At 35.4% G+C, this 16,309-nt stretch overlaps 1 protein-coding gene and 1 non-coding gene across 2 annotated transcripts; both read left to right on the top strand.

Annotated features, from left to right (window-relative positions):
* Positions 1-13,620, top strand: VCPIP1 (valosin containing protein interacting protein 1). The gene is made up of 3 exons (XM_034429896.2): positions 1-2,940; positions 7,375-7,461; positions 8,792-13,620. Exons 1-3 carry the CDS (start codon positions 273-275, stop codon positions 9,664-9,666), a joined length of 3,630 nt encoding a protein of 1,209 aa, XP_034285787.1. The 5' UTR covers positions 1-272; the 3' UTR covers positions 9,667-13,620.
* Positions 13,621-15,945: 2,325 nt separating this feature from the next.
* TRNAY-GUA (transfer RNA tyrosine (anticodon GUA)) lies at positions 15,946-16,038 on the top strand. Its single transcript has 2 exons — positions 15,946-15,982; positions 16,003-16,038. It is a non-coding gene; the product is annotated as a tRNA-Tyr (tRNA).
* The last annotated feature ends 271 nt before the right edge of the window (positions 16,039-16,309 follow it).

The following is a 16,309-nucleotide window of genomic DNA, read 5'->3' as shown; positions in this document are numbered from 1 at the left end:
GGTTGCGCTTGCGCCGTCTGCATGGAAGGAGGGAGGGGAAAGGCCGTTACGTCGCGGGCAACGGCCACGGTAGTGAAGAGGCAGTAAGCGGTAGTACCGGAGGTTTACGTGTTCGCTGCTGGATTTGTCCCGAGTAATAAGAAGAGGGCGAGTTTTGTCAGGTTCTGTGCGTGCTGGTGGAAAAACGGGGATGAAGCTGTGAGGGGCTGCGTACCGAAAGAAGTGAAAAAAAGAGACCAGCCGCAGGCAGGCAAAGGAGGAGGCGCGAAGCGATGTCTCAGCCGCCTCAGCAGGAGCAGCAGCCGGTGGCAGCGCTGGTCCCGAAGAAGAAGGACCGGCGTATCTTCTCGGGCACTTGTCCTGACCCCAAGTGTCAGGCGCGCCTGTTTTTTCCGGCGCATGGGCCTCTGAGCAGCGGGAGCATCGAGTGCACGGACTGTGGGCAGCGTCATGAACAGCGGCAGCTGCTGGGAGTGGAGGAGGTGACGGATCCCGACTTGGTGCTGCACAATTTGCTGCGGAACGCACTGCTAGGAGTGAGTGGGGCGGGGCCCCCTAGAAAGAACACCGAGCTGGTGAAAGTTATGGGCCTGTCAAACTACCACTGCAAGCTGCTCTCGCCCATTCTGGCCCGCTACGGCATGGATAAACAGACGGGCAAAGCTAAACTCCTAACTGAGATGAACCAAGGAGATGTTTTTGACTGTGCTCTTCTTGGGGACCGTGCCTTTCTTATTGAGCCTGAGCATGTTGACACTGTAGGATACGGCAAAGATCGCTCTGGTAGCCTCCTGTACTTGCAGGACACCTTGGAGGATATTAAGAAGGCTAATAATAGCCAGGAGTGCCTCATCCCAGTCCATGTGGATGGTGATGGCCATTGTTTAGTCCATGCAATTTCCCGAGCACTGGTGGGTAGGGAACTCTTCTGGCATGCTTTGCGGGAGAACCTCAAGAAGCACTTTATGGAGAATCTCAGCCGCTATAAAGCCCTTTTTCATGATTTTATTGATGCGGCAGAATGGGAAGACATAATCAATGAATGTGACCCCTTATTTATTCCTCCTGAGGGTGTACCGATGGGTCTTCGAAACATCCACATTTTTGGACTAGCCAATGTTTTACATCGGCCCATCATTCTCTTGGATTCCTTGAGTGGAATGCGTAGCTCAGGGGACTATTCTGCCACATTTCTCCCTGGATTGATACCAGAAGAAAAATGCATGGGGAAAGATGGCATGCTGAACAAACCAATTTGTATTGCCTGGAGTAGTTCTGGGCGTAATCATTATATTCCTCTGGTTGGAATAAAAGGTGCTGCTTTGCCTAAATTGCCTATGAAATTACTTCCTAAAGCTTGGGGAGTGCCTCAAGACCTTATTAAAAAGTATATCAAATTGGAAGACGATGGTAGCTGTGTGATAGGAGGAGACAGAAGTTTGCATGATAAATACTTGATGAGGCTAGTTGCAGCCATGGAGGAAGTTTTTATGGATAAGCATGGCATTCATCCCAGTTTAGTAGCTGATGTACATCAGTACTTCTATCGGCGGACTGGTGTGATAGGAGTTCAGCCTGAAGATGTTACAGCAGCTGCTAAAAAGGCAGTTATGGACAACCGACTTCACAAGTGTCTCATTTGTTGTGCTCTTTCAGAACTTCATGTTCCTCCAGAATGGCTAGCTCCAGGAGGGAAGCTGTATAATCTTGCAAAAAGTACCCATGGTCAGTTAAGACCTGATAAAAATTACAGTTTTCCTCTGAACAGTTTGGTATGTTCCTATAATCCTGTAAAGGATGTATTAGTACCAGACTACAGTTTGAGTAGTCTGACTGCCTGTAACTGGTGTCATGGCACATTGGTGCGTCGTGTGAGAAGTGATGGCTCTGTTGTATATTTGGATGGGGACAGAACTAATACTAGATCAACAGGTGGCAAATGTGGCTGTGGATTCAAACATTATTGGGAAGGCAAAGAATATGACAATCTCCCTGAAGCTTTCCCAATTACTTTAGAGTGGGGTGGGAGAGTGGTAAGAGAGACAGTGTATTGGTTCCAATATGAAAGTGATCTATCCCTGAACAGCAATGTATATGATGTTGCAATGAAGCTTGTTACTAAGCACTTTCCTGGAGAGTTTGGGAGTGAGATTCTTGTCCAGAAAGTTGTCAATACAATTCTGCATCAAACAGCCAAAAAGAACCCTGATGATTACACTCCTGTAAACATTGATAGTGCTCATGCCCGAAGAGCCGATGATATGCAACAAGGACAAGATTTGGCATCTCAGCTTCCAACCAAAATTATTCTTACTGGACAGAAAACAAAAACACTGCACAAAGAAGAACTGAATATGAGTAAAACTGAAAGAACTATTCAACAAAACATTGCAGAACAAGCACCTCTAATGCAAAAACGAAAAACTGAAAAATGGAAGCAAGTACAAAAAGGCCCAGCTAGAACTGTGTCTCCCGGTACTATTCCTGATGGGTCATCCTCTGCACCTGCTACTCCCACCAAGACTCCTTATTCTCCAATATCTACGAAAGAAAAGAAAATTCGTATAACAACAAATGATGGGCGACAGACCATGCTCACTTTGAAATCCACTACAACATTTCTAGAATTGCAGGAAAGCATAGCGAGAGAATTTAATATTCCTCCACATTTGCAATGTATTCGCTTTGGCTTTCCTCCCAAGGAGCTGCTGCCACCTAAGGAAGGGCAAGAAAATGAACCTGTTCCTCTGCTACATGGAGATAGAATAACCATAGAGATTCTTAAAGGGAAGGAAGATAGTAACCAGGCTAGTTCAGTACACTCAGCTCATGTTGTGAAGCATGATGATATTGCTGTTACTAGCAAAATTTCTTCTAAGGAACTTCAAGAGCAAATAGACAAGGAAATGTACTCTTTGTGTCTTCTTGCAACATTTATGGGTAAGGCAATACTAATAACCTTCTTTATAAGTATAGAGTATAAGTATAAAAATATTTGTACAGCCAGAAATGTTCAGTGTCCAGATAAATTCTTTAGTGATAATAAAAACACTTCTTTTCTATCTTTTACCATACTGGTTACTGTAGGTTAGGAGCATTTTAATATTAAGTAATGTGGAAATCCTGTATTGATTGAACTCATTGAAATAATTCTGTTTAGAGAAGGACTGCCTTAATGAAACTTTGAAAAACTATTAGTTGCAAATTTAGACAAAACCCCCTATTTTATTTCATTTTTTCTTGAATGCTGTTTATGAAGCACTGATATAATGCTCATAAATGTCAGGTATTGAAATATTTTCTGATATATTCACACAAATTTTCTCTGTTTAAAGTATAATATTAATGTACATTGTACATTGTTGTACATTGTACAACATGGGGCATGTTTATTGTTTATATTATTTTTTATAGGGAATTCAACTCCATGGGAATTAAGAATTAGTGTTCTTAAAATATGTGTTTAAATCTGAAAATTGCTTTAAATTTGTATTCACAAAATTGATATATTAACATAAGTTATTTGTTGTATTAAGCACTATCTGCTATTTGGCCAAAACTACTAGGAATTATGTTTTAGAAATCTTTTCACTTAAATTAATTGGTGATGTTAACATATTAATTTAATGTTTTGCAGCTCTTATAACTGGTTGCAGGCTGCATGAGATATAGAAAGCTGATTGATATATGTGTCGTAAGCATTATATTACTGCAATAAAAAAAACACCTTTGGATAATGTTAGAATGGCCTCAGGTTTCTAGAAAACCCTCCTTTTCTTCCTTTTATTACCCCCCTTGTGACACTGTGTTCTTTAATTTAAAATGGACTTTCCAATCCAGGCAATATAAATAAAGCAGTGCAATTATTTTTTTAAGTGAAACTTCATCGTGTAATGAATTGAAAGCTTAACAATATGTCTTGTATATGAGAAGAACAATTTTATTCTTTCAAATCAAATCATATTTTCAATGACCTGGATGACTGAGAATCTCCATAGACATATTGTCAATAAAAATTCAGTCCTTTTCCTGGTATCAACTTTTCCTCTTGAATGCAAGTTGAAAAGATATAAGGAAGAGAAAGTAATTTGCTTGCTTGCTTGCTTGCTTCATTCATTCATTCATTCATTCATTCATTCATTCATTCATTCATTCAGTTTCTATAACTGTCCATCTCAGCCAATGACTGTGAGCGGCTTAAAATTCAAAGAATATATTACAGTTAAAAATACTAAAAACTTTTTAAAACAATAAAAACACTAAAAACATTGAGATTAAATATACATAAGACAAAGATACTTGGCCAGTTAGCAATACAGCTTGGAAATGGGGCTCTTAACATATTCAGCACCGCAGGCAGGGGAACATAGACAGGTTTGGGTGTCTTACAAAAGTCTAATAAGGTTGGGCCATTCTAAACTCTGAAGGAAGAATATTTCATACAGCAGGGCACTGCAGAAAATGCTTGTCTCTAATCCTTCCCAGCTGACACTCTTTGGCTGATGGGATCTGTAGCATGCCCATTCTGCTCAATTTAATTGGATGGATAGAGACCCTTGGAAAAAGTTAATTCCTCAGGTATCCTTCCTTATTCTAAATATGGTATCTAATGTTTCTTCCTTATCCTAATATTTCTAAGTGGATAAGAGAGAAACAAAAAAAGTCTGAAAATTGGGTTAACATAAATTGCAATACTTCGATATATGATAGAAAAAATGGAGAGGAGGAAGATAAATAAGTGCATCTAATATATGTGTGGCTGTATGCATTTGACTATGTATGAAAAGTGAATGTACTATGATAGTTTTTTCCAATCTGGTTTACTACTGTCAGAATTGGAAACATTTATAATAATTATAGAAATAGAATAACAGAGTTGGAAGGGACCTTGGAGGTCATCTAGTCCAACCTCCTGCCTAGGAAACCCTACACCACTTCAGACAAATGGTTATTATGTTGGGTCCGATGCATCTGGAGGCATCAGACTGGTATATGTTATACCGAATGATATATTTTGGAATGGCCTGACTCAAACATTACAAATCAAGCATAAGTAAATACTTTGTACAAAACTCAATTTTGTATGCTCTATTTTTTATATATGAACAGGACTTATTCTTATTATTCATTATTCAAACTAACAACATTGACCAATTATATCTAAATTTTGGATTATTAAAATTGGATTATTTCAAATCATGTTATCAAACCATTATTTAGTTAACTAGTTTCAAGTAATGCTAATTTACTAAAGTTTGGACAAAACAGGAAATTGTTCAAAAGCAGAAACTATATGTCTCCTTGTATGCATCAACTAAGAAAAAGGCAAGAAAGAGTCTTAAGTTTGAAATAAATACAGGCATGCTGACATTCTTTTCTCATTACTTCTGAACTGTGTCAATTGTGTTAACTAATTGCATACAAAATGTTGTCAAGTTACTTAAATGTGAGTTTTAAGACTTGGTGGAAGGCTTGGCAATGATTTTTTTAAGTGGAATACCATTGTGCCACAGAAATGGCAAGTCATGCCCTTGATCTGGTTTTCACTACAGATTGGATTGAGAATATCCTAACAATGGAAGGGATTATTGTGACCTTTTTAGGTCACAGTAGGTCAGGGGTTATTTCCTGGATTAATCAGTATCTCCTCTTACAAATAAGTATCTCCTCTTACAAATGTGAAAGTGTTCCATATGTATCTGAAAAAGAATTTTATAAGAGGTCATCTTAGATTGAGGGTGAATGTAATATGGAGACACGAAAATAACTTCTGTTTAATATTTTTAGAGGAATGAGAGATTTGTTTCAAATTCAGAATCATATTCCTTTCAAGTAAATATGGTATTAAAATGGTTCATCTCCAGATGTTTATATATTCTGACAGATTCTTGAATTGCCTGACATTGTAGGAGGAGAGTCTATAGTTAGTCCTTCATAAACTCTGGAAGCTTATGCCTTTTAACAAAACTTGTTAGTTAAATTGCCTGGGACATTTTTCAACTAGTAAAGCTTTGTTTCCTGTGAATAGTCTACATTTACTGTGACTTGTTAAGTAATCTTGAAGGCAGTTTCAGGTATAGAATCTAACTAGAGAAAGATGGAATTTTTGACTGAAGCCATAGACCTTGATGGTGTAGAATGGCAATAATTTGAAGACAAAGATATGGTTTGGTTTTAAAACACTGTTAGAAGATAATAATATTCTTATTTATCTGTGATAGAAGACAAACGCTTATTCCAGTGCAATCAATTTTTCTTGAATTTTTTTCTTAAATTTTTTTCCAGAAAATTGTTCTTATTGTTTAGCCCTGTATGTGGTGAGTTTTAAAATATAGTGAAAGTAGGAGAAATGGGGTAGGATAGAATTAAAATGGGCTTTATTGTGATGGAATATGAGTATATTAAAAGTAGTGTCTCTTTAAATTGGACTCATGATTTTAAGGACATAGTCATTCAGTTTTCTTGGAAGCAATATAAAAATGATTTGCCATTCTCTTTTGGGATGTTTCTTGATTTCCTTATCTAACTTGTAGCTCTAGTAGACAAAGTGAACCATGTTCTGCATCTTCTAACTTTGAGACAGCCACATACAGTAAGCACTTCAAGGGTTTTCTCAGGTAATCTGTTAATATACAAAAGATACTTCTCCTGGAATTGCTGGTCTTGTTACAAATGCCTCCTGGGCATGCCTGAAATAGCTGTGCTGAACCTTAGTAGGATATAGCAGCCATGACCCTTCAAGAAGTGGCACTATGGTTGCAGTCCTAGTGTGTCTGTAGAGTGTTGGGATTTACAAAGTTCACTGATAGAGAATGGAGTGTTCTGCAGAACAACAGAATGTTCTGTCCTCTCTCTGAACCATGCTGAAATTTAGCTGGACTGTACTTCTGGATGATGTTTGACAGCATTTGGAACTCCCAACAATCCTGGGCAGTTTGCAACAATTAAATAAAGAAATTGTAATAAAATCAAAAGGTGACAGGTGAGACAGACGAGATGGGGTGAAGTAAAGGGTCTTCTTTTCCCTTGCCAAATGCCTCAGTGAAGAAACACTTGTTCTGAATAACAACAGAGTAGGGTCCAGATCTCAGAGGAAACATCAAGAGGGCAAGTGCCTAATCAAGACATTTAGAAGTGGAATTCTTCTTTACATATCTGTATCATGCATTAATTTGAAATATTTATGTCTTCCTTTTTGCAAGGTTTTCGAAGGCAGTCTGCAGTTAAAATACAGTGTAAGACACGATTTCCAATGTTACTTTTTTTAATAAAGAATTAAGAGAGCACATCATCCTGATTTTTAGAAAACATGGTATAACTGAAAAAGTTATCCGTATTCTGTTTCTTAAATCAATTTTTACTTTGTATTCACAGGGGAAGATGTTTGGTCTTATGCAAAGGGGCTTCCTCATCTGTTCCAGCAGGGTGGTGTATTCTACAATATAATGAAGAAAACAATGGGTATACTTTCTAATTTTATGTTAATGTATCTTTTCTACCATGCTGTGCTTTATATATTTAACACTTTGGTGTTAACTACCTTAGACTGATATGTCTAATTATATGAATGCTGAAGTTCTTGATCTAGAACCAAAATCTGAAAAATGAATTCAAGTCAAGAACTGAAAAGGACATTGTGATAGAATTAAAATGGAAGACAAATTTACTGTAAAACTTAAGGATCTGAAGACTAGATGTGCTGGTATTATTTGGTAATAAGATTTATCTGTCACTTCTGCTATTGCTAAGGTGAGAGAGAGATTATATGTTTCTCTAATGACGTATAACGTGCAAGATGGCATAAGCTGCAAGATAATATTGTCTGCTTTCCTTAGCCACATTGCTTCCTATCCCATAAATATATTTGTCTACAAACTTTATAAGGGAAGAACAGGAACTGATTTTTTTTTATTTATTTATATGCCACCCTTCTCCGAAGACTCAGGGCGGCTTACAATGCGTTAAGCAGTAGCCTTCATACTATTGTATATTTTATACAAAGTTAGCTTATTGCCCTCACAAACTGGGTTCTCATTTTACCTACCTTAGAAAGGATGGAAGGCTGAGTCAACCTTGAGCCTGATGAGAATTGAACTCGCAGTAATTGCAGGCAGCTGGAAACTAAATACTACCTTTAACAGTAGCATTAGTCTGCTGCGCCACTCATTATGGCGCTAGAACTGGATTTCCCTGATACTTTCCTCCCTCTATCTTTTCTCTGCTCAGAAAAAATGAAGAATCCATTTTTAGATGTTTTATTTTGATAATCTTCACCTTAATTTAATGGACACAATTTATTAATTAAAATTTATCCATTTTCAATATTGCATATTGTTATTGTTTTGTAGAGGTTGTCTATCACACATTCTTAATAGCCTCTTATTGAAGTTTAGACTATCATTGTGTTCTTTCTGAAAAAGGAAAAATGTAAAATAGTAATTTGCTCAAGAAGACATACTTATCTGTTTTAGTAAGATTTATTTATATTTGTTCTGTTATGTGCTGTACTTTTTATGCAAAATACCCAAGGATTTAACCGAAGTATATATTTTTATATACTCTTTATTGTGGCTATATAATATTTCCAGATTTAAAGTCAATGTTAAAGAGCAAAGTCCGCATGCACATTTCACTAGGGCATTGAATCTTATTTAGCCAGTCTTCTATTCTTTTTCATTTTGTATTTTTTGAAGGTATTTGGGGTATATAAATAATATCTTACTTTTTATATTTCATAATTTGATAAGTTTTATTAAAAGTCATAAATATGCATTTTTTATTACACTTGCAGGTCTGGCTGATGGTGAACACTGTACTTTTCCACACTTGCCTGGCAAGACCTTTGTATACAATGCAACGGAAGATAGATTGGAACTTTGTGTGGATGCTGCTGGTCATTTCCCTGTAGGTTCTGATGTGGAAGACTTGGTTAAAGAGGCCCTAAATCAAGTACGAGCAGAAGCTTCTTCAAGAAGCAGGGAAGCAAGTCCTTCGCATGGACTGCTAAAATTAGGTAGTGGTGGAGTAGTTAAAAAGAAATCAGAGCAACTCCACAATGTAACTGCATTTCAAGGAAAAGGCCATTCTCTAGGCAGTGGAGCCAGTAGCCAGCAGCTTCATCCAAAAGTTAGGGAAACTCCACTTGGAAGAAAGCAAAATACAGGTACAGATTTCAATACCAATTCTGCTAAATTGGACCCTTCCATGTATACAGGTGATTCTGGAAATAGTGAACTTATACGGATAGCTCCTGGAGTAGGAACAATGAGAGATAGTAGACAACTTGATCCTAATTTAATTGAGGCACAGCGGAAAAAATTGCAGGAAATGGTTTCTTCAATTCAGGCATCAATGGACAGACATCTTCGAGATCAAAATACAGAGCAATTGGCAACAAACGATTTTTCTCAAAAGAAATTAGAGGCAACAAGTTCATCAGTTAAAACAAAGAGCCCTCAAATGAGTTTAACTGAATCATTTACTTTATCAAGTGGCAGTGGTCGTTTGAATACAGAAATAACTGATAGTAACATGTCAAATGCATTAGCGGCATCATTCTCCACAAGATCAAAAGCCCAAAAAGGAAATTCTGTTGAAGACCCTGAAGAGATGGATAGCCAAGATGCAGAAATCACTAATACAACTGAGCCAATGGATCATTCATGAAAGTCTAACAGCTGATATCAACAATAGATTACTGTGCAAATGTAGTTTGTTGGCTGGACCACATTAATTTAGTCATTGAATCTTGTATGTTTCAAAGATTATACGTTACTCATTGCATGATAGCAAGTGTGTGATAGACAGTAACCTTTAATTTGACATTCTGCTGCCAGGTTAGCTCTCAGTTACCTGTATATTAGTTATTAGAACAAGCACTGAGAAAAAAAAATATCTGCTGTAGTTGTGGATTATCTCTCTTTTTTTTTGTAATTTTTATTCCATTAAAGTCTTAATCCTTCAGCCCCTATGAAATCATTAAGATATTTTTTCAGTTTGATATGTGAAAATAAAACCTGACAATGTACTTGTTTGTCAGATAGTGGTCCATATTTCATTAAACAACATTTGCTTATACTTGACATTTGAAATCAAATTTATATCTGTTAGATAAGTCAAAATGCTGAAGTACATTTACTGATAGTTCTTTAAAATTGTAAAGGAAGATATGGAAGATAGTATATAAGAAACATAAAATAAAGATATCTGAGCTATGATTCCTTGCTTTATTGGCAAGTGATAGTATGTTTTGTTTTGAGTTGCTAAAATGCTATAGTATGTTTTTACATGGTCAAAGACAATAAAATGCAAGCATTTTAAGAACAGAATAATAAGAATTTGATTTGATTCAGGAACATTTTACAAGTAGGCGCTGATTATCTGTGATCCCTGTGATTAATCCCTGTGATTAATCAAATTTAACAGAACTTTCATCGGGTTTTGCAGTGAATTAATAAAAACTCCTTTTAAATTCCTTACACCTAAGACATACTTAAAGCTTTTATTGTAATACATCACTTTACTTAAACTGGATCCACTTTAAGCAGCATGTTCACCAGATCTATTTTTTAAGAAAGAGACACTGTTTGTTTCAGTAAAGCAGAAGTTTATGTTGATACTAATGTTGCACTTTTTGCCTCTTCGCATATTTCTATTTATGTGCATTATTACTACTACATCTGATAAAAATAAACTTGAAAGGGTGAAAGACAATATAGAAAAGTATAGGAAATAAATCTTAAGTTCATAGTTATTATCCAGGGCTTGGGCACATATGACTTTTTTCTGTCTATAAGTTTATAGTATAAATACTTGTACTCTTAAAGTATATTTAAACTTTTTGCAGTTACAATCACACAAAATTACTAAGGAATGCTATGATTAAATACCCCCCAAAAGGGAAGGCTTATTTTTTTATGTGGGAAAGTTACTTAGAGATAACAATTGCCTCACTTCACTTGAATATCTTATGCATTTACATACCACTTGTCTTTTCTCCTAAGAGGAAATCCTCCAGATTTTATCTTGTATTGCACTATTTGTGTATAAAGCCTTCAAACCACACTTTCATGAATGAGTAATTTTAAATATATAATTTTGCTCTTTAAGAAGTAAAATATGTCAACATACAGTTTTAAAATTGATCCAGGCCATACAGAATAAGATGCCTGCATAATCAGAAAACTACTACAAACTGCTAGCAAATGCACAATCATGTGGCCATGACACCAAGAAACCAGTTGTGCATTCATAAGGGTAGGGTGAGAAGTATTTCTGACATCGGCTAAGTTCATAATGAATTTCAAAACTAGCATGTAACAGAATATAAAGCTGGCTGATATAAACAAGAAAGCAGCAGCGCTTTTTTTGAGCAACAGGACATCAACACTGGATATCCTTTTTAAAAAATATGGCTTCTGTTATACAATGCTTGGAATTATGGTGCTAAAGCTGTTGTGAAGAAAATACTTTTTGGCAATGAGCATTTCCATAGGGCTTACATTTCTAGGACTGAGTAAAAACTGGCAATTTTGTATTGATTTGAATGTAAATTGTTGAAATGGTTTGACAGTTTAGTGACTTTTTTGGTAATGAAATAGAATAATGATTCTAGGGAATAAACAGAATACGATCAGTATCACTTACTGAAAATTCATGTATGAATAGGATAAGTTGTGAAGCTGGAAAGGCACAAGTAGCTTTTTAATTTTAATCTGGTTGGTTTGACTAAGAGTTAAGAATTCTTTCTGTAGAAACTTTTCTTTAGGGAATTCTCTTAATTTTTTTTCTAGGCAGAGAATACATTCTTCATTTTTGTATCTTTTCCTTTGTGTGACAACAAATTTTTGAAACGCCCAATTTAAAAAAATTAACTATTAAAGACTTAGGAGCTATGTGAATTTTTCTGCTGCATCTGTAAATGCTTGGTAAACATTACATATTAAGGTTTAATATTACAACTGTGCACACAAAGTGTAGGCTGATTCCTATCAAAGTTAATGAGACTGAGGTGCACAAATATATGCTCAAAACCATTGACTGTAATAGCATCTTGTTGCAGCTAAACTGCTGAATTTCAGTAAGCTTACGTTCATATAACTTGCTCTAGTATTGCCTGTTTCATGATTTAATCAAATGCAAAAATAATTAATGGAGAAAAATGTTGGATCTGGCAAAAGAAATAGTAATGATGTCTGAACTGAATTTCCTTAAGAAATAAGTAGCATAACTATATGTGTATCACAGTTTTCTTGAAGGGAATGGTATCCAGTTTGATAATTGGAAGATCATGATTTTTTGAAGTCAGACTGTTGTTCCTTTCAGGTAAAACAAATTTGTTATTAAATAGCAAAGCAATTTTCTCTGTAAATAATAATATAAATATTAGTACAACAGAAGCTTGGCAGTATTCAATGTACTGGTTTACTAAGAGAATAGCCTCTGTTACCAGAGGAAAAAATGCAAATAAAAATAAAATGCATTTTAGAAATTGCTGGCATTAAGGCATTTTGCAGGTTTTAATTTAGATGTAAATGATTTTATGATACATTATATCCCCTTGTTACATTTCTGTATTTGTTGGAAACTTAAACATAGACCATGTGCAATTAAAAATAACATCCTATGTGCTGGAGTCGGACTATGTCTTCTTTAACTTTTGAAGATTTGTACTCATTATTTACAAAATAAAAAAAGTAACAAAGATTCTGATTTTAAAAAATGCAAAATATTTCTTATGTTCTATTTTTCTTCTGCAACCTTAAACAAAAATTCTAGTCACTTGGTTGAAAATAACAGTATGTTATAGGAAATAGGATATAGGATTTCCTGAGTTATGCTTTCTATTCACTGTTTTAGTAAAGAACACAGAAGAGCATTGTTATACTTTTATTGTAATAATGCTATATGGAAAATGTAGCTTTTTGAAGATCAAAGTGACTATTTTTTTCCCATCAGAAAAGAATTTAATTATGATACAGAAGTCTAGCAAAGTGTTTTGATGATTGTTCCACCATATCCATATTCAGCTCAGTGTACAACACAAGATCTCAATCTATACTGATTTTTCTTTTAGATAAGTTTGATATGCTGGTTGTTAGAACTTCATCAGTAGCCTGATAGGTGGAGTTGTGTATTCAAAAATATTTCTTCCAATAATTTTATTGATATCTCACAGTCGTTTACATTTTAAGGTGCTGCATTTAAAATTCTTTAAGTCAGAATTCTTGCTTTGCCCCCATGATTGTAGCAAAAGATTGAACTGTAACTGATATTTTTAGATTTTATTTTATTGAGGATTATTGCCAGAAAAGAGTGCACTTTTGGAAGTAATTGGATTTCTAAAAAAATGTATATTAAGCATTAGCACTGTATATATTTAGGATATCTTTTAAAATGGCAAGTGCTTTAAATATTGAATTAAACTAGAGTAGTAATGATACCATGTTCACAATGCTGGCCATTCAGCACATTTGAATTTTATTTGTGATTGCTGTACTAATTTGTTTTTTTAATTTGTAATGTAATAATAGTGTATTATAACCGTGTATTATATTACATTTTACTGTACAGTATTTTGAATTTTCTTTGATTGCAATATTAAAAATCTAAGCCAAACAATTTTTTCCTTGTCCTTGTATCAAGTTATTGTACTGAGGTGATTATTTCCATGCCTTTCATCAAGGCAAATTCCTTTGTATATGGGAATGACCTAAGTAGACTTTTCAGTTTCTATGTTTCAGAATGCCAGTTATTTAGGGACATTTTAATTTGGAAATTTGTTAGTTGGACAATACAATCACATGTATTATTTTAAATTCATATACATTATAAATTGGAGAGCACAGATATACATATAGAAGTTAGGTAGATTAGAATAACTTTTTCAGAGGACTGTTGATGTGTGGTCAAAAATAGGCCTGTGGATTTGTTCATCTAGATGTATATCCTACTTTTCCTTTTTGGAGAATCATACCTAAAATAATTTCTAGATTGTCTCCACCCATAAAATACTTGTCAGATCTTAAATTTAACTACATTCAATAATAATAAAGTATTACTGAGTACTTCATACTATGCATAAAGAATATGCGAGAGAAATTATAGGATTGTGAACTAAGGGGCTATTTACCATTGTATCACGTCTTATTAGTGGAAATTGGGGTGGAAGGTTTTTTGGGAGGGGTTTATAATATTTTTAAAAAATTGTTTAATTTTAAACAAATTTTTAATTTTTTTAGTATGATGACCTGAGCTCAAAGAAAAAAATATACATACAACTAGTCCTCGACTTGCAACCCTTCATTTAGCAACCGTTCAAAGTTTCAAAAGTACTGAAAAAAGTCACATGGCTGGTCCTTGCACTTAATGACCATTGCAGTGTCCCAACACTCACGTGATCAAAACTGGGGCAATTGATATGTTTTTAGGATGGTTGCATCCCCCACCTGTGCCCCGTTTTGGGCCTGGACAGCCTCCTGCAACACTGGCAGCCAAAACAGGATGCAGAGGGCTGCACATGGCCCCCTTGCGCCCTGTTTTGGCTAGCAGAGGCACTGCAAGCCTGTCCTTTGCTATTTCTAGGCCAGCCCCACGGGCTGGAACTAAGCAACCTGCGGGCCACATCTGGCCCGCAGGCCTTGAGTTTGACATCCCTGGAATAGCAGATGCTTTCTGTGAAGAATAATGTATTTTGTCAGTGGTATTATACTGCAATATTAAAATACTTAATTAGCTTTCAAATCTAATTTCAGACATAGAGAGTCATTAGTGTCTTTAGGGTAGCAAATTAAAAGATATCCTATCAAAAAGCAAATGAAGGAACTGCTAACTTTTCTATTTTGGAAGCAAAGGCAAATATCAATATTCCGTATAAATCATATTTAAAATTAATATATCACTTATGTGTAGCCACTTCACTAAAAAAAATTTCTAACAATTTCTGTGTAGACCCGAAGGCCACCACTTAGTGAGTCTGTAATAAAGATCCTAACAGTAAAGAAAACATGTAGGTTTACTCTACTCAACATTGTATATATGTTGACTTTGGCATCACTGACATACTTCCTTAAAATAGAAAAGTATACCAGCAAAGTGGATAACACTGACCTAGTTAGAGATTACATGTTCATCTCACCCATTGCCTCAAAATTGATGTAACAATCATTAATTGATTAATCGGGCATAATTCTTAACCAACATTTTTTACAATGTACATAACATTATAGATTTACCGGCATACATAGGGAGATCATTTTAAAAACTCAGAAAAATATATATTTTTAAAAAAAGCTATGCTCTGTATTAGAAATATTGCAACCGGCTCAATCACAACTAAATGATAACTGGGTTTCTAAATATAGGTTTAGAAAAAGCAGTAATTTTTAATGGGTGATTTCTTCCTTCTTTAGGTAGTATGTAGCTGTATGTCAATTAAACTTTTTTGTTCCTAAATAACAACGAATATCAGATATATTTATTGGGAAAGACACCTTTTGTTTTATATATCTGCTTTTAGAAAGACAAAAAACGGTCTTCTTTAAAATGTACATTATGGATCTGGGAATTGTGCCGCACAGTTTTGAAGCCAAATCGAGTGCTTTATCTGAGGCTGCTTTATTTGACCCCCAGTCTTAAAAGCGGAAAGGGTGAACTAAAGCCAGGGATATTTATTTCGGCTTACATGTCTAGATTTAGGGTCGTACGCTCACTGGAAAGCAAATCTTGTCGAGTTCAGTGGTTGATCAGCGTTATGTTGGAATTGAAAAGTTGAAAGCTTTACAGGGAAGATACATACTTTTCGTCAGGAAATTTATTTTCAGGTGCCACAGAACAGAGATTAAAGATAAAACTGTATCCGTGGCCTTATCTTAAAACTTTTATTCTCAACGTCATTAATGCCAACGCACATCTGTATGCCAGGCATTAACAATCAAATTCCATGTCCCTTCGATAGCTCAGCTGGTAGAGCGGAGGACTGTAGAGGCGGAATTTCGCACGGGAATCCTTAGGTCGCTGGTTCGATTCCGGCTCGAAGGAGGCTAACTTTTCTTTCCATTTGTTAATTTTTAAACTGGTATTTCAGATGGGTAAGACTTTTGTTATCCTCCCTGATTAAAATTAACGTTTATTGAGAAAGCATACTTTAAAATGAAGCGGTTCTCTTTATACAAACCAGCGTAAGAGGCCAGTCCGAAAATAAACCAAAAATGCGCCTCACCTTTTTCTTTAAAACAAGTGCGGAAAAAAGGAAAATAGCGCATTCGCTAACGCAATAATGCTGCCCGATGGAAACACGTGGAAAACTCTC

The sequence above is a fragment of the Pantherophis guttatus genome, chromosome 3 (genome assembly GCF_059756535.1).
Source record: "Pantherophis guttatus breed Tessera chromosome 3, ASM5975653v1, whole genome shotgun sequence".
In the NCBI taxonomy this organism is placed as follows: Eukaryota; Metazoa; Chordata; class Lepidosauria; order Squamata; family Colubridae; genus Pantherophis; species Pantherophis guttatus.
Note: the sequence above shows the minus strand (reverse complement) of the source record. Positions and strands in the feature narration are given on the sequence as shown.